Source organism: Camelina sativa, chromosome 19 (assembly GCF_030686135.1).
Source record: "Camelina sativa cultivar CO46 ecotype springtype chromosome 19, ASM3068613v1".
Lineage (NCBI taxonomy): Eukaryota > Viridiplantae > Streptophyta > Magnoliopsida > Brassicales > Brassicaceae > Camelina > Camelina sativa.
The window spans coordinates 22,858,059-22,876,572 of NC_141898.1; the positions used below are offsets into that span (position 1 = coordinate 22,858,059).

An 18,514-nucleotide genomic window follows, 5' to 3' on the forward strand; every position below is an offset into this window, starting at 1 on the left:
TTGTTTTCTATAATTAAATAAAGGTTGATGCCTATATGGTATGTTAGTGTATATTTTTATGTGTATACAATTTTATTTTATTTTTTGGAATATTAAGAATGTGTTGTAGTATGTGTAATATTTTGTAGTTCATATACTATAAATAATTTATAAATTAATTTTCTAAACTATGACTACAAATCTATAGTATATGAAATAAACTAATAGTTTTAGTGTTGGTTTTATAGTCCAACCCCGCCATGCTAGGCGGATCACACAACATGTTCAAAGATTTTTAATATCCAAAAACTCATTATACAAAACCCGTGAAAGTAAAATATATAGTATTTGAGGCTAAAAGTCACTTTTTATCAAATCAGTTTTTCAAAATTTTAAAGAATAATACCTCTTCACTCACCTTCTTATAAAATAAGGAAATAAAATCTGTATATATTTATAATTATGTTTGTTACCTTTTAAAACAATTAGTTTCTATAAAAAAATCAAATATTAGTAGAATTAATTTGTTTATTAAATTAATTATTCCAATGGCATATCTGTAAATAAGTACCAACTTCAGGATTTATTTTATAAATGTCTCCAAAAATGTATATATAGATAAATACCTGAAATAACGAAAACCCAAAAAAAAATAAACCCTTAAAATTGGTTAAATTTAAATAAAATTGGTTAAATTTAAATAAAATTGGTTTTATTTGAATAAACTTGGCTAAATCGAACAAAACAAAAAATATATATTGCCTATTTTTGGTATTTCGGTATAAAATTAATTGATTTTCAGATTTATAATTATAATTTTGGTCAATTGGATATCAAAATTATATATCATTAATGTTTTGGATATCTAATTATATAGTCAGGTATTTAGGTAATTGTTTGGGTATCAGGTCGGTTTTGGTTACGATCTAATGTTAGAGAAAAAAAATAATGGATCGCTCTGTTACGAGCTAATGTTAGAGAAAAAAAAATAGGTGTACCTAATATGTGACCGATATCAAGATAGTACTTTATTGTTTTGAAGTGCCAGGAAATGGCAAAAGCATGTCAAGATTGACAATAGAAAAAAAAAAAAAAAAAAAAAAAAAAAAGATCTCTAAATAATTGACTTTTATTGTTTTTTCTCTCTAGCAACAAGAACAGAGAGAGCAAGCTTTTCCATGGTCACTTCCATTAGAGGAAGGTACCAAGAAAGATCCGAACCCTGGTCCCAAGTTTATGTTGTATCTAAGCGTTAGACTCGAACCACTTGGACTAGATCAGACTTGGTAATTAGCTTTCATTTAGGGTGACTTTTTATTTCGGATATGCAGAACCCTTTTTAACATTTGCTTTAATTTTGTGTAGGTAGCTAATAATATGCAGCAATCGAATTACATACTACTTTATATGTTCCATATTTAACAAGTTGACAAATCTATAGACAGGTTTTGTGTTGAGAATCACATATTACTGCGTTGTCAGATTGCGACGTACGGTACAAGAATTTAATCATAGACTTTCGAGGTTTTGTAGTTTTACAAAAAAATCGTAACGCGGACAAATTTCAATTATATAAGTGACAGTGACTAGTATTTAAGTGTGATGGATACTCAATTCATATAAGCATTTTTCTTTTTTTCTTTAGTGTGGTAGAAAATCAAAATCCAAACAAAATTCTAAACACTTTGTGTTGTTGTGTTTTTTTTTCTCTCTCTCTCAATCGATAAGTCGGCAAACATAAGGTATATTAGGTGATGGAGAATGAAATTGGAGGGCTGAGGCACATGTTGATGACGGTCTTCCTTACTAGCTTCGCCGAGTTCATGGTAATACCTGTGATTACCGACGTCACCGTCGCTGCCGTGTGCTCCGGTCCAGGCGACTCATGTTCTCTGGCCGTTTACCTCACTGGTTTCCAACAAGTGGTACCAACCTTTACATACACATTTATACTTCCTTTAATCTCTCCCTTTTGATCTTCATTTCTTGATTGTTAAACTGTAATTGAGAACCGACAATATAATTCAGAGTTTTTTCCATCCTAAATATTTTTAAAGAATATATTCTCTTTCATATTATAAACTAAAGCTTATAACAAAGTCATTTTTCTTTCTCAATTGAGTTTAACTCTGCGTTCTTCCAAGTTTCACATATCATAATATATAAATAAAATGGAAAAAGAGTAAAAATAATGATTTTTGTGGTGATAAAGAACTATGAAGGGAAAAAAATTTCCTCTATTTTTTTTTAAACGATTTTTATTTTATTTTGACTCTTCTATCTTTAATTAATTTGTTTATATCAAAAACAACACACGTTATTCAAATTAATAAATATATCATTATATGTATTTAATATGATTTTTAATAATAAAAAACTATTTCATAAAGAAATTAATCTTTTTTTTTAACTAATTATATGATTTTTTTTTAACTAAATTATATGTTATATAACCTTCATGACCTTGCTAATGATGAGAACTACTATTAAATGAAGGCAATAGGGATTGGGACGATGATAATGATGCCGGTAATTGGGAATCTATCAGACAGATATGGGATCAAAACAATCCTCACACTTCCTATGTGTCTCTCCATTGTTCCCCCTGGTTCGTTTTTTCTTTTCTTTTGTCTCTTTTATTTTCGTTTTTGTAACTTTTCATTCGTGTGGGAGTCAGTAACTGACTGACGCAAAGAAAAGATCTCACCAACACCAACTATATTCTCTCGATAAAACCAACGCCAAAAGAATAATATAGGTGTACGTCAATGTATTATTCTTTATTTGGATGTAAAGAAGCTTTCAACCACTTCAATACACGCACACCCCCATCTATCGTCGTTTTCCCCACCACTACTAGTGTCCACCTCACAAACTCCACTATTTTAAATGGCAACACAACTAAGCAAATCATTCTTTAGAAATGTAATCTATCGATTTTTAACTGAATTCGAAATGTGTTTTTCAATCTTACAACTTAAAGTAAACTACCAGAACTTAATAGGTTTTAAATCGCAGTTACAAGCAAGGCTTAATCATTTTACACGAAAACAGTTTAGTGGATTTGCGTCTTTCCCACGTTCAATTCTCACACACTTACTAGTCACATAATTTGAATTCTTGAACATGCTTTTTGTTTCAATGGTCACACAATTATCAACTAAAGCTTATAATCAAAAAAATTAAAAATAAATAAAGGGCAACAAGTGATGAGACTTAGGAAGTTCATTATTTTTTTTTTCTAAAACTTATTACCTTGCCTACATAACAAATTTTATTTTCTCTTTCATATAAAAAAAAACTTATAGTATTATCTTGCCTGCAATCTTTCACAGCTCAGCCATAAATTAAATACAAGAAACTTGTAATTATCTTGCCTATAAACTAACTATTCCTTTGTTTGATTCTTACTTTCTAGAATATTGATGTCTCATAATGTCCAAAGAAAATAATTCTATTGTTTGATTTTGGCAGTAATTTTAGGGTACAGAAGGGATACAAATTTCTTCTATGCGTATTATATAAGCAAGATTCTAACCTCTATCGTATGCCATGGCACCGTCGCCCTCCTCGCTTATGCTTATGTGGTACAATTTAATAGATTATCGTCGTTTTATAATAAAATACTGTATCTAATTTTTTTGATTAGGTTACTTCAGATTAATTCATTTAGAGGTAGTTTTTTTTGTTCAGGCAGAAAATATTAACGGCAGTAATGGCAGTGCAAGAACATCAGCATTTGGTATTTTAACTGGGATCCAAGCAATCGCAGGACTTTTCGGAGCACTAGTTGCTCGTTTTCTACCTATAGCTTTGAATTTTCAGGTACTTCTTTTATCATCACTATACTTTTTTTTGTTTTTTTTTTCGGTATATATCACTATACATTAATTCATTCATTAGAATATTAAATTCTCATGTGATCCAAAGTCTAAGATGTTTTTTTTTTTTGGAATAATTAGGTTTCTGCTATAACATTTCTCGCTGGTCTGGTGTACATGAGAGTTTTCCTAAAGGAAAGGCTAAACGATAATGAAGATGATGGTTATCATCATGGTACGTATCAACACGATGATCATGATAGTAACAATGTCGGAATGTTAGGAGAGCCGATCCTGAACGACGCACCCATTAAAACACCTGTCTTTCACAAGAAGTATTCTTCATCGAAAGATATGGTCAGCTTGATGAAGACTAGGTATAATTTATACATATTTATGTACTTCATGCATGTACTATTATTATTGTCAGTGATGGTTATGGGTTTTATTAATGCATGCAGCACCATATTCGTACAAGCATTGGTTGTTACATTCTTCAGCAGTTTCTCAGAGAGTGGACTGGAGTCTGCTTTCTTGGTTTAGCTCATTATTTACTCCTTATTTTACATATTGAGTTTTTCTGTATATTAATGAACTAATACGTATGATTATTATTTTTAAACTGTGCAGTACTTTTTGAAAGCACGTTTTGGATTTGACAAGAAACAGTTTGCTGATCTCGTATTGTTGCTTAACATCGTTGGATCTATCATTCAAGTAAATAGATTACGAGTGATTATATATATCATGAACATAGTATTTATTACTAAATATATTGTAATACTTTCTCTAAGTTAATTGATATGTATTAATGTTTTCTCAGTTGTTTGTACTACCAAGATTTGCATCTGCCATGGGAGAACGCAAGCTTTTATCAACAGGGCTTTTTATGCAATTCTTGAACGTAAGCATATTTATTTTTTATTTATGTTTCTATTGATAACTTAAATAATTTATTGATCTTGTAACATAGAAGTATTGAAATGGTTCGGGGGTTTGTGATGCAGATGGCCATTGTCAGCATTTCTTGGGCACCATGGGTGAGTCAATCGAAACTAGGGATCTGATTCAAAGTTCCATCCCAATTTGATTTTGCTTTTGTTTTTGGTTTTTGATTTCGCAGGTTCCTTATTTCACCACTATCTTTCTACTTCCTGGAGCCTTGTTTGTGATTCCGTCGGTAAGAAATTTTTATTTCATTAGTCATTTAACGATCTAGATTTTGCCTGATACTTAATAACATTTGTGAGTATAATCTTACATCGGAATGAAATAAGACCAAGAGTAATATCTCACAATAGAAATTAGGCAGAACTCTTAAGTTATATTGGCAATCAGAGTGGCCTATGTAATAAACATGGACCTATACATTCATCACCAAAATGGTTTTTAATTCGGGTTCTATTGTATTTAAATTTTGAACATTTTGGGATGCAGGTTTGTGGTATTGCCTCAAGACAGGTCGGAACTGGTGAACAGGTAAAGCTAGTAAAGATTGAACACTGGGTTTATGTGGTATCAGTATTCCAAACAAAAACAAAAGAGCACAAACTATTGTTTGAATTGATGTAGGGAAAGGTGCAAGGATGCTTATCTGGAATGAGGTCCTTTGGCAGAGTCGTGGGACCATTTGCATTGAGTCCATTGACAGGTTTGTAAGGCCGTAAGAACATAAAATACTACTATTTGAGTTCCATCGATGTCTTTTTGACACATTTAAAATATTGGTTTCATGTGTATAGCTTTGTTTCTTTCTGATAATGCACCGTTCTATTTCCCTGGATTTTGCCTTCTTTGCGTATCCTTGTCCTCGGTACGTATGGCTATCTCATCCATCAAAAATAACTTTAATTTCGATTAAATGTATATGAATATTATGATGGACCATATGTTTTGCATGCGCAGTTGATCGGGTTCTTTCAAAGTCTATTTATTAAAGATGTATCTACTCCACCATTGAACAAAGCAATCAACAAGACCTCAAGGGACGAAGTGTGATTACAAGACCACACCAAGTATATAAGAGAAGACTGGATATAACATTGTAGTATGTGATAAAAATGTATGATACATAAAGTAATGATATTATGATCAATATCATTCAAAAAAAAAAAAAAAAAAGACGCAAGTGATTGATAGTCAGAGAGTCATTTCTCTCCTCTGCCACGAAAATCACTCTCACTACTAAAATATATAATTAGTTTCTATTTCATAAAGTTTCTATAAGACAAGTTTATGATCCCTTCTTTGCTTTCACCATAATATATACAACACATTCATTACTAAAAACACAATTTGCTGTCTCACATGCACCTTTAAATTGTTTTATCCACTAAAACAAAAAGCAGGCACGTCTCTATTAACCTGAATCAGGGATTTGAGACAAGCCAGGTGGAACTCTGCTCGAACCAACAGTGGGCATTGTTTTGACATTGATGTCAAGTGGATGAAACCGGTATTGAATGTCGAGTTCGAGGAGGATTTTGATTACTTCCTCGACCAATAAGGCTCTTCTTGTGAATCTCTCTTCCATGTTTTGGTGGTTAATTTTATGACACGGCCATATTGCTAACCTCACAATGTTCAAATCTTCCACATCTTTTACAATGATGTCAGCTTTTGGGTACCAATACTCTGGCTTGCTGTCGATGTAACTGCGGTTTTAGCGGAAAAAATATCATCATCGTCGCCCCTTCATAATATATAAACTTAAGACATTAGGACAAGTTACCTAGATATTCTTTGTTTCATTGCAATAATCTTTTCAGGAGGAGTAGTAATGTGGACACAGCATGTGACTTCATCTCCCATGTCCGGACTACGGTGGTAATTGTGGATTGCTTTCTGCCATAGAAGAATATTCGGATACACAATCTTCAGATTGTCAGCTTTCAAGAACACTGTTGTGAGAATATTCATTTCCTCCACCACCATCTGCAATTTTGATCTTATTATCATTCACTATTATAGACTCACACACACACATATATTTTAGCTTTTCAGTACCTCTACAGTGTCGATGACAACCCGATCACCAACATCGTATGGGTGAATGATAAAGAGGAAGATGATTGACTCGAAGACGGTCTTAAGAGAGTTCCCAAACATGAAGGCCAAGAGTACAACTTGTGAAGTTAAAAATAAAAGGTACTTGGACGTGGCGATTTCAAGAAGGATCAGCCATATAACTACAATGACAATGGCAGTGAGGAAACTAATCATGTGATGGAGTTTGTTCACTGCTGTCTTGGTGTCATTGAGTGTTAAAGCAAGTGCTCTTCGCTCTCTAAAAGCATTCACCTAATTAAGCAGAATCAACAACACAATTAGTGACATATGTACAAAATCACAAGAACAAAAACTCTTTATCAATTTTACCAGCCAGTTCTTCAAGGCTGATTTTGTAATCTTTTTGGTCACTAATGCTCCTTCAAAGAGGCTCATTGTCTTCATCGCCTCATCTACTGGCAAAAATCTCATCAAATCCTCCAGGTAGATGTGCCTTTTTTGTCATTCATGTTAATTAGGTTGTAAGAAAGATAGTTTTGTTTAAGAAAGAAGAGAAATTGTAGAGTGATAAGACTCACTTTGTGCCAGGTTGAGCTACGTTCTTGAAAATCTTCCTTGCGGCTGCCTTAGCTTCTTTCTCACTCCTTATCTGTCTGGTGGATTCATCGTCAGATGTGTTTTGTAGCGCTTGCTCGTCCAACGTAGTCAGCGAAACATTTCTCACAATCTTCATCAGTCTCTTCATGTTCCAAGCTGAAACGTTCTTCTGATTCATCTTGTGCAAATCATCCATTGTGATTCCGTTATCAATTCCTGTCTTTGGGATGATTGGAGATGGAGATAACTTCGTGTTCACTGTACTCCCGCTTTTTTCCTGAGGAAACGCAGCGGAACAAAGCTCGGGTGATAAACCAGCTCCTCCTTTTTGCATCTTGAAGATCTCTTCTTGCGTTCGCTCTTCCTCTTCCTCAATCCTGCTCAGCTCAAGCATTGGAGGTCCAGATAACGTCTCGATCAAGTAATGATGAAACAGAGCTTCTTGAATCCGATCAAAGTATGTACTAACGTGGAACGAAGAGGCCAGAACTTTAACCACTAGTGTCTTGATCAGCCACAAGACGGTGCTTAACAAGAAACACACCAAGATTTTGGACACGAGAAGAAGAACAACATCGCTTTGTGTTTCCCTTTCTACTTTCTTGTCGAACAAGAAATGCCAAGCGAGTAGGACTAAGCCAAGCCAGAGACAGTTCTGGACAGCCGTCTTCACACCGTACACAAAATAGAGGACCCGTTTCCTCAATAAGAAGTTTCTTTCGATAAAAAAGACGATGATTCGGATTCCGCATCCCGAAACTAGCCTCCCACAGATGAGAACAAGCAAGACCACTTCCCATTTCCACAAATGAAGGCTCCAAAGAGTTGCTTTTCTCCACGTATGAAACGTTAGACTTAACACTAACGCAACTACGAGTGTTATCAAGCTCAGCCACTGAAGCAACGTTATTGCATCCATTTTCAACCTTCGATATTCCTCAGGAACATCTTCCTCAGCCAATGAGTCGTCTTCTTCCTCAGTATCATCTGACTGTCTACCAAGTAAACCGGATCTTAACTGTTCCGATGCCCCCATCCAACTCGAGTACTGTTGTTCCTCTTCTTGCGGCGGATCTATAAGCCTTGATCTCGCCTTCGCTCTCGAAACAAGTTCTGATTTCCTCATCGATGAACATCTTACAACTACCTCTCCTTCATCCTCTTGCTGCTCTAAATTCATCCTCATCGTAGCCGAAGAAAAAGAAGTCGAAGACGTACAAGAACGTACCGAACCGCACATGTCTTTGGTTCCTGAACTGTTCATTTTGAAAGAGACTCTCATTTCTTTCGAACCGAACATATTGTTGCTGTTGCTGATCCTACTATCCTCTGTTTCGTCGTTCACATCGAGTGCGATCTCCTCACGGCATTGCGAAAAATCAAAACTCCCACTCTTAACGTGATCATCTGTTACAATGTCTTGCCATAACTTGTAGCTGGAACCACGTTCCACCGCTGCTTTGTGGACGCTGAAGCTAGAACCAGAATCATCGTCGAGAACTTCTTGGTGTTTCTTCTTCTTCTTCGTCTTCTCGGTTTGATCTCCGGTGCTTATAATCTGTTTATACGAGCTATGAGATTTAAAGGGTTTTCGGAAATCCATCGCAAAATCAAAAACAAAAACGTAAGAAAGAAAAAAAAATACACAAAACTTTAGAATCTTTAGAAAAGGAAACAGAAACTGTGAAGATGATGATGATGATGCATTAGCAAACAAATGTTACGTTATATTTTAGGATAAAAGCGTTACGAGTTTAGGTGTATGTAATATTTTGTTTTGTTCTCTCTGTTACTTAACTTACTAACAATTGTAATTGGTTTAGGAGTTTTTTAGATCACCATGAGTTGGATAAAGACTTAATATAGCAATTAATTCGTCATTTGATAAAACGATCACTAAATTTAATGAATGTGGTTTTAATACATCTCACGTTCTAAGTTTGGTCTTTGATAATTTTCGTTAAAGGGTAGGCATTTATTAACATTAACAACACCCAACACAACTAATTATCTTAGTCATTTCGTCGAGCACCTTGCGTGCTTGCCTTATTGTTCTTGTTTCTCTGGTCCCTATCATCATCATTAACAAGGTTAGTTAAGATCATTAATTTCTGATCTTAAGTCTCTGTTTAATAGGCAAGAACTAACTTGGTTATTGAATAATGATTCAGTGGGTAGATGAGATTAGGCTTAAGTTTGAATAAGGTATGATTAGTTTAGAGGTAATTATAGTTCTCCTTAATCCTAATTAAGCACATGTAATGTAAGAGTAGAGTTCATAGATGCTTGTTTGGTATAGAACTCTTGAATGATAAACAATTGATGAATCTTTAATCTTTAAAAGGTCAAAATTGTGGTTATAGGGACTAATTAATTAGATTAATGTTTGTTTGGTTACAAAATTGTGTGACTCGTTTGAGACAAGAAAGAAATAAACATCAACCTTGTTTGGCTGTTGTTAAAATATTCAGGCAGGTGGGTTTTGTGACCAGCCAGGTGGAGTTCTGCTAGAGACAATGGTAGGCATTGTCCGGACATTGATATCGAGTGGGTAAAACCGGTGTTGAATGTCGAGTTCGAGGAGGATCTTAATCACTTCTTCGACTAAGACAGCTCTTCTTGTCCATCTTTCAGCCATGTCTTGGTGATTTATCCTGTGACATGGCCATATTGCTAGCCTTACTATGTGCAAATCTTCCACATCTTTTACTATGATTTTGGCTTGTGGGTACCAATACTCTGGCTTGTTGTCTATGTAACTACATTGTGATTCAATAGTTAGAGAGAATAAAAGATCAGCAAAACACGGTATGAGAAGGCGCATAAAGCATTAAAGGGTTTAGTCTTACTTTGATATTCTCTGCTTGATCACGGTGATCTTTTCGAGTGGAGTAGTAATGTGGACACAGAACTCGATTGCATCTCCCATGTCCGGACTTCGGTAGTAATTGTTGATTGATTTCTGCCACAAAAGACTATTCGGATACATAATCTTGAGATTATCATATCTCAAGAACACGGTAGTGAGTATGTTCATCTCCTCCACCACCAACTGGATTTAATATAATTAACCTTTTATTAGCCAATTAAGAAGATTATTGAAGGTTACATTGCAAAAGGCGTAGGCACATACCTGTACATTGTCAATCTCACAGCGATCACCAACATCGTAAGGGTGCACGATGAACAAGAAGATGATGGACTCGAAGACGGTCTTGACAGTGTTCCCAAAGATGAAGGCCAAGAGTACAACTTGTGAACTTACAAAGAGAAGGACCTTGGAGGATGCAATTTCAAGAAGGACAAGCCATATAACTACAATGACAATGGCAGTGACTATATTAATCATGTGATGGAGCTTGTTCACTGCTGTCTTGGTGTCGTTGAGTGTCAGGGCAAGAGCTCTTCGCTCTCTGAAAGCATTGACCTAATCAAAGTCAACAACGGAGTGATATATATACACAGCAGCAATTAATCTTTTTTCTAATAAGGTCTATGCAGAATATTAACAATTACCAGCCAGTTCTTCAAGGCTGATTTGCTAATCCTTTTGTTCTCTGGTGCACCTTCGAAGAGTCCCATGGTCTTCATCGCCTCGTCTTCCCGCAAAAATCTCATCAAATCCTCCAGGTATATGTACCTATTTGTTTGTGATTCAGATATGAGCTTATTAGCGGAAACAGTATTGGTGCTAATAAAGGAGGAAATTACAAATGTTGGCTCACTTTGAGCCACGTTGAGATATGTTCTTGAAAATCTTCCTTGCAGCTGCTTTAGCTTCTTTTTCACTCCTTATCTGTCGAGTGGATTCGTCTTCGTATGTGCTTTCAAGCATTTGTTCGTCTAATGTGGTGAGAGAAACATTTCTCACAATCTTCATTAGCCTCTTCATGTTCCAAGCTGAGATGTTCTTGTGATTCATCCTGTGAAGGTGTTCCATGCTGATTCCATTATCAGTTGTTGTTTTCGGGATGATTGGTGAGAGCTTCGGATTCATCACTCTCCCACTCTTTCCCGGTGGAAACGCAGCCGCGCATAGATCAGGTGGTAAATTAGCACCAGCGTTCTGCATCTTGAAGATCTCATCTTGCGCCCGCTCTTCCTCTTCCTCAATCCTACTCATCTCAATCATAGGAGGACCGGACAAGGTCTCGATCACGTACTGATTAAACAAGGCTTCTTGAATCCGATCAAAGTAAGTACTGACGTGGAACGAAGAGGCGAGAACTTTAACCACTAGTGTCTTGATCAACCACAAGATAGTGCTCAACAAGAAACACACCAAGATCTTCGTTACGTAAGGAAGAAACCTACTCTTTGTCTCTCGCTGTACTTTCTTGTCGAACAAGAAATGCCAAGCGAGAAGGACTAAGCCAAGCCAGAGACAGTTCTGAACAGCTCTACGCACACCATACACAAAGTAAAGAACCCGCTTTCGCAAAAGGAAATTTCTTTCGATAAAAAAAACAACGAACCGGATTCCCCAACCCGAAACCAACCTCCCACATATAAGAACCAGTAAAAACACTTCCCATTTCCAAAGATGAAGGTTCCGAACTCTCACTTTCTTCCAAGACTTAATCGACAAACTACACGCCAATGCAGCTATAATAGCGACTAAACTAAGCCACTCTAGCAACGTTATGGCGTCAAGCTTCCCTCTTTTATACTCATCTGGTACGTCTTCGTCAGCCAACGGATCATCGTCTTCATCAATATCACCAAGTAACCCTGATTTCAACTGACCCGATCTCCAACCTGAGTAAGGCGTATCCTCCTCTCGTGGCGGATCTTGTAGCCTAGATCTTGTCTTCACTCTAGATATAAGCTCTGATTTCCTCTGAAACGACATGTTCGATGTAGATCTCACAACCTCATCCTCCTGCTGCTGAGGCTGATCTTGATTCGTCCGCATTGTCGCCGACGAAGAAGTAGTACTCGAATGAGAAGACGAAGAAGGAACCGAGCCAGCGATATAGGTACCACCGGCTCTACGAACGTTAAAAGAGACTCTCAATTCTCTGGACGCGTCAATCGAGTTCCGAGCCGTTGATGCAGGCGTAGGCATTGTTTGGTTACTTACATCATCGTTATCTTGATCCACATCAAGTGTGATCTCTTCATTTCTCACTCTCCATTGTCGATTCACAGGCTCTCCTCCTCCGGCCACCATCTTCGTTGGAGACTCTTCTATTACTGGCTTCCCTCCTCCGCATTGCGTGAAATCAAAACTACCGCTTAATCTATTGCTTTTTCTATTAAGAGCGATCGGATCTTTAACACTGGTTCGAGGTGCCGTATGATCCGAGGAAGTTGATGCTGTGTTGTCTTGCCAGAACTTGTAGCTTGCGTCACGTTCCACCGGTGCGTCACGCCCGTCGTCGTCGAGGCTAGAACGAGTGCTCTCTGGTTTGGGGTTGTCTACCATGCCGGAATGATCGTGATGGTGATAGTGATCGTGATCGTGGAGGATCGGAAGATTTTCAGGGCTTGCCTCGCTTTGATCTCCGGGGCTTTTAATTTGCTTGTATGAGCTATGGGATTTGAAGGAGTTTCTAAAATCCATTTCAACATAACACTAATTATGAATTCTACAAGAAAAATTTTGCGTAACAAATTACGAATTTTTAGAAAAAAAAAAAAAAAGCAAAACAAAAACTTCGCCGAGTGTTGTGTTGCATGGCACAACAGCTAATTACGTTAATTAGTAATAAGCGTTTACGTGTAATCGCATGGGATCATAAGCAAAACTATTACATTATTTACGAGTAATATATTCTTTTTTTTTTCTTTTGTTTACTATGATTAATATTGGTATGAGAGATTCAAATTTTTATTGTATATCAATTAAAATTGGGAAAAGTTGCAAATTTCACTAGATACATCATACATATATCTTTATTCAAATAATTAAGACAAAAAGTTCAAAAAGCATGAGATGATTAGAACAACAACAAACAACAATTCAGAAGAAAAAATAATATTGGTGTTACACTTACATATATACCTTCAGTATTTATTTAATCAGTCTTCTTCACTTGCGTCTTCTTCACTCTCTTCTTCTGCATCTTCCATTTCAACATCACCTTCTCCTAGGATCCATTGTTCAAGCTCGTCTTCTTGTGCTTCTATGTGTTGGTGTATGTCAGCAGAGTCCCAGTCGTCTTCCCCATCATTTCCAAGCTCTTCTCCGCGGCAAGAGACCTGCAATTGTGGTCGTCTCCTTGCCAAAGCATCTACGATATCTCTGTTCACACTTCCTGTAATTCCTAACCATTTAAGCCTCGGGAAAAACGGTTTCTTTAGCCATTTGAATGAGAGTTGCGTGATGCTGCCACAGTCATAAAGATCCAACAGGGACAAGCTACTTCCAGGACATTCGTCTTCGTGAACACGTGTGGATGCAAGAGCCATAACCGAGGGATCACCTATAAGTCTGCACTCTCTTAGTTGCAGTTTTGTGATTGGGGCTCCAGATTTCGCTAGTGCAAAAATGGCACCATCCGTTAGATTAGGAAGATTAGACAAGTCGAGTTCACGCAACGCCATTTTTGAAGATCCATCAAATAAGGTAGACATGAATTTATCTGTTAGGTTTCTGCAACCTCTAACAGATAAAGAAACTAGGGACGCCAAAACTCCTCCTTTCAGATACGAAAGCCCTGTGTCGCTTATATCAGTGCCATCAAGAAGTAAAACCTTCAGTTTTGGCAGATGAGATACGGCTTTTAAGGTTTCATCCCTCAGGTTTCTGCACCCTCTTAGGTCAAGATTCTCCAGCTTGAGACTTGACGCTAGCTTTTGAATAGCGTGGTCCGTAAGAAGATGACACCTTCTTAAGCTAACATGACTAAGTGATAGAGTAGTTGCTAAGATGTCATGGAAGACAAGATCCGTCAGTTTAGGTCCATGATATATGCTAAACTTAGAGAGGCTAGCACAAGAGTGCAGAATAGTCTTGAAACCAGCATCAGTCACCCGACAAAAGCCACCAAGGCAAATGCTTTCCATGCCCAAGCATTTGTCCGCAAGAAAAAGCATTCCTTGATCACTAACTCGCCGGAAATAAGTAGGGTGAAACTCCTGGCTACGGATAAGAGAGAGGTGCTTCAGCTTACCGTTTTGATTAATCTCATGAAGCCCAAAATCCGTAAGGTCTGACAATTGCCTTGGATCTTCAAGGGGCGCATCTCTTATGTCCAAATCTATCAAAGACGTAAGAGATTTCGATATTGCCTTAACTACAGCATCAGTAATACAATCCACTGAGAGACGCAACTGCTGGACATTTTGTAGCACAGTAGATGTAACTCGGTTGCTGTCTTGCCCCGACATTTCAGTTGGAGTGAGTAGTTGAGTCATCATCCTTGATGAGATTTGTCCTAGCTCCAGATGGGTGAGTTTATCAGAAACCAACCCAAAAATGCGACCATCACCAGGACGCAGATACAATGAGAGGTCAAACATGAGTGCTAAAACCTACCAAAACAACATATATGACATGGATCCGTTACGCAGACAAACCAAAGCACGAAATGATACATTTATACCATCAAAAGAAGCAAAAGGTTGAGTAAGGAGGTCAAACCTCTAAATGGGAGCAGCCATTAAGTAAATCTTCCAAAGCACAACGGCTAATACTTCTACCAACTTTCTCTGCTACTGAGCCCAAACAGAGAAGCCTGAAGTTTCAAGAACGATGAAAAATCCGTCAAACACAACAGTGGCAAGATTCAGATTCATCAAACAAAACTTCAAACAAACTTCACACATAAATACCTTAGATCCTTGCATTTCCTACCGATTTCAGAGATGAGATCGCCGCTAAAATCCCTACAGTTGTGAAGAGAAATCTCTCGTAGAGAAGGACGTGCCAATATGTCAATAGCTGAGTTACCAAGTCTTCCACAATCAAGCTTGAGGCTTGAAAGTTGTTGATTCGGATACAACAATGGTCTAACAGTTTCCATTGACAATGAAACATTCTGAAACCCTCAGCAACAGAGATCAAAAAGACAAAACTTTTAATACAATCCAAAAACCAAAGCAACAGAGATTAACAAAAAACAAAACTTTATATACAAGTTCAGTCAAAAATTCAAATCCAAATCAAACCCTTAAAGCAATTCACTAACTTTAACTATGTTTACTCATGTGAGAGACTTACGAAGACGTGGAAGTTGGGAGTGAAGGTGAGGACACGAGTGACACAGCTCTGAAGTGTTTTGCAAGTAGAAGCCAACGAGCAGAGAGATGCAACATCGAGTTTCGTCATGATAGTCTCCAAGAGAGCCGCCGGTAACAGATCCAGGGTTCGTCTCTCGACATCGGAACCTTCAACATCGCCGCACACGACGATGGTGGTGGTGGTGGTAGCCATAAACGGAGGCTCTCTTCTCCTCTGATCTATATCAATTGCGGAAATTGTGGCGATCTCGTTGTGTCTCTCATTATTATTTATCTGAAATTTTTAAAGATTCCAAATGCTTTCCTCTATGATGGCTCGATCCATTTTTCAAGGACGACAATAAAAATATTGATATATTGATACAAAACTCAACGTTTTATATTGGTATGCACATTCAATTTATTTTTGTCGGTTTAATGTTCGGTTTGTTTTCAGGTTGTGAGAAAGAAGTTCCAAATTAAAACCGAACCTTAATTTCGGTTTATTGAGTTTGGTTTGGTTTATTTTATTTGATTTAAATTTGGTTCCGGTTTCGACTCGGTTTCGTTAAAAATTTGTAGTAGAAAACAAAGAAAATAAAAATAAATTAACTCTAGGTTTGTTAAACAAATATACCAAATAATACTTGTTATCATGTCTATACATGTATTCCTAACTTTCTACTAGATTTTAATTCACGGTACACCGCGTGCATATAATTTTTATTATTATTTATATTTTATATTGTAATTGTTTGTTAATTATTGAATGTTTTCAAAATAGAGAAATAACTAAATTTCTTAGCTGTTTGTGCAGCTAAATGTTTATATTAATTTTTTAACCAGCAATATACTTCATGACTATTTGTTTATTATATTTAGTTTGTTTTATTTAGTGTTTGAGATTCTATTTTGATTTTTAATTATTATAACAAAATATAAGGGATCTAAAGACATAGTAAGTCATTTATACGCTATGATTAAGTCATATTTTTCCTAATGATTTAATTATTTTACACAATCTTAGTTATATTTCAAATATTCTAATATTAATAGTATGACTATTGACAAATAATAAAATGAGGATTTAACCCGTGTTAACACAAATTTAATGATATTTTCTTAATTTCAACATGTTTTCTTTATTACCCATTACTATATAACCATATTATATAGTATTGTCAATTTTTTTAATTTTACATATTTGTAATATTTTAAAATTTTATTAAGTTTATATATATTATTATAATATTTAAATAAATGTGAATCAAAGTTCTTCTTACATTAAGAATCAAAGCTCACAGGTACTGGTTTTGGAAAACAAAATATGAATCAAATTGTTGTTTTCTTTGTTTGCAAAAGATTCAAAGATAGAATATCTTCAATACACAATAGACAGTATAGTTAAATATATCATAGTTTCTGTTTCCATATTGATTTTGCTGTATTTTTTTTAGTTGGAATGGTATGTAAAATATTTAAGAAACAAAATATGAAGTAATGCTATTTTTGAAAAAAAATTTAGAGATTAAATTTATAAATAAGTTTTTAAATAAGTACAAATAAAAGGGTAGAACCCAAAATATACTTCAAAAATGTATATATAGATTACAAGAACTAATATGTAACAACTACTAATTTTCGTAATAAAGAAGTCGTTAAAAAATAATAATAATATTAATTCTAGGTTTGTTTAATATATTATCTTAACTTTATAGATGATGATACCAAATACTAGAGAAAATACATAGGCGTATTACAAATTTACAATAATGATAAGCAAATACATCTATACACACAAGCAAAGAAATAACTAGTTATAATTAAAAAATGATAAAAATTAAATATATGTCTAGTAAAAAGTCTTAACTTATGTGTTTGCTCTTTTTTTTATTTATATAATAGTTAGTGATTTTTATGGTATGTTGGACAATTTGTGGTGTAATATGTCCCACAGTCATTTGGAGTTAGTTTAGGATCTGATGGTAATAATTTAAATAAGTTAATTTTTAGGATTAAAGATTTATCTTGTTATTGGTAAACTTTTTTTTTTCCTTTCTGTTAAGATTTTACGTTGAATTTATATGAACAAATGTTATTGATTCCCTGAACTAAATTATTTTCACTTGATTGAATGATGAAACTAATCATTGGTAAAATCTCAGATTTATGAACACATGCATGTTTAGATCCGATTGTTTAACTAACATCTATTACACCATGTTTGTATATCCATTCTAATTACTTTTGTTTTAGGACATCCGAGGAGTAGATAATATTTCTGAATATAAATTTCTGTATGTATATGAGTCAATAAGATTAATGTATAATTTGTAGGGATCCAAGTGGTTTAACATAGTAATTTTTCTTTTAAAATATTTTTTTAGATATTTGTCATCCTAGTGATTTTATCTAAGATACTAGATGTTATGGTGCTTTTTTGCTTTTGTTATGGTTTACTTTATAATAATATAAATATTTCTTTTATTTATGAACTTCCAATATGGATGATGAATGATTATGAGAATTGCAAAAATTAAATCTACACTGTTTGCTAGAAATCGTATGAGTGAGCAAAAGATGTGCATTATCATCATCAACATTAGTCATCAATACCATCTTTTTGTCATTATCATCACTATCATCACTAGTAGTATGAGGGCTTGTTTGTTCATGGTTTTTTTTAGTATGAATTGATTTATATAAAATATGGGAAAATTCCTAAAAGAAATCTCAACTTATTTTTATTTGGACGTTTAATACCCAACAATTTTTGGTTGGAATAAAAATACCCGATATATTAAATTATTATCAAATAAAACTTTATTTTTAAAATGTTAGTAGATTTCAACCTGAGACTTAGGGTGGAGGATCTTGAACCCAGGTTCGGTTTGTTACAAAACACACACATTACCACTAGGCCATAATGACATATTTTGTAA

The 18,514-nt window shown here is 35.2% G+C and overlaps 4 protein-coding genes across 9 annotated transcripts; 1 reads left to right on the top strand and 3 right to left on the bottom strand.

The window, feature by feature from the left end:
• Window positions 1–1,022: 1,022 nt before the first annotated feature.
• On the top strand, window positions 1,023–6,042 carry LOC104768128 (uncharacterized). Of its 5 annotated transcripts, none has more exons than XM_087502053.1 (16): window positions 1,042–1,265; window positions 1,345–1,469; window positions 1,708–1,904; window positions 2,476–2,587; window positions 3,454–3,566; window positions 3,659–3,804; window positions 3,942–4,177; window positions 4,262–4,337; window positions 4,431–4,517; window positions 4,624–4,704; window positions 4,808–4,840; window positions 4,924–4,980; window positions 5,238–5,279; window positions 5,373–5,451; window positions 5,543–5,613; window positions 5,706–6,042. In XM_087502053.1, exons 3-16 carry the CDS (start codon window positions 1,865–1,867, stop codon window positions 5,796–5,798), a joined length of 1,266 nt encoding a protein of 421 aa, XP_087358179.1. In that variant the 5' UTR covers window positions 1,042–1,265; window positions 1,345–1,469; window positions 1,708–1,864; the 3' UTR covers window positions 5,799–6,042. The 5 variants fall into 5 exon arrangements, with proteins under 5 accessions (XP_087358178.1, XP_087358179.1, XP_087358176.1 ...); XM_087502050.1 differs by having other exon boundaries at window positions 3,673–3,804; XM_087502052.1 differs by lacking the exon at window positions 1,345–1,469 and having other exon boundaries at window positions 1,023–1,180; window positions 3,673–3,804.
• LOC104768129 (mechanosensitive ion channel protein 7-like) lies at window positions 5,823–9,103 on the bottom strand. The gene is made up of 5 exons (XM_010492060.2): window positions 7,388–9,103; window positions 7,179–7,302; window positions 6,807–7,100; window positions 6,532–6,734; window positions 5,823–6,454 (listed from the first exon to the last, which is right to left on the bottom strand). The coding sequence occupies exons 1-5, from the start codon at window positions 9,007–9,009 to the stop codon at window positions 6,160–6,162; spliced, it is 2,538 nt and encodes an 845-aa protein (XP_010490362.1). The 5' UTR covers window positions 9,010–9,103; the 3' UTR covers window positions 5,823–6,159.
• A 639-nt stretch (window positions 9,104–9,742) lies between these two features.
• LOC104767004 (mechanosensitive ion channel protein 8) lies at window positions 9,743–12,994 on the bottom strand. Of its 2 annotated transcripts, XM_019241160.2 has the most exons (5): window positions 11,132–12,994; window positions 10,923–11,046; window positions 10,540–10,833; window positions 10,256–10,458; window positions 9,743–10,165 (listed from the first exon to the last, which is right to left on the bottom strand). In XM_019241160.2, the coding sequence occupies exons 1-5, from the start codon at window positions 12,970–12,972 to the stop codon at window positions 9,874–9,876; spliced, it is 2,754 nt and encodes a 917-aa protein (XP_019096705.2). In that variant the 5' UTR covers window positions 12,973–12,994; the 3' UTR covers window positions 9,743–9,873. The 2 variants fall into 2 exon arrangements, with proteins under 2 accessions (XP_019096705.2, XP_019096704.2); XM_019241159.2 differs by lacking the exons at window positions 9,743–10,165; window positions 10,256–10,458 and having other exon boundaries at window positions 10,618–10,819; window positions 11,132–12,984.
• Window positions 12,995–13,228: 234 nt separating this feature from the next.
• LOC104767006 (F-box/LRR-repeat protein 10) lies at window positions 13,229–15,967 on the bottom strand. The gene is made up of 4 exons (XM_010491013.3): window positions 15,574–15,967; window positions 15,186–15,391; window positions 14,995–15,088; window positions 13,229–14,885 (listed from the first exon to the last, which is right to left on the bottom strand). Exons 1-4 carry the CDS (start codon window positions 15,784–15,786, stop codon window positions 13,431–13,433), a joined length of 1,968 nt encoding a protein of 655 aa, XP_010489315.1. The 5' UTR covers window positions 15,787–15,967; the 3' UTR covers window positions 13,229–13,430.
• Between the last annotated feature and the right edge of the window lie 2,547 nt (window positions 15,968–18,514).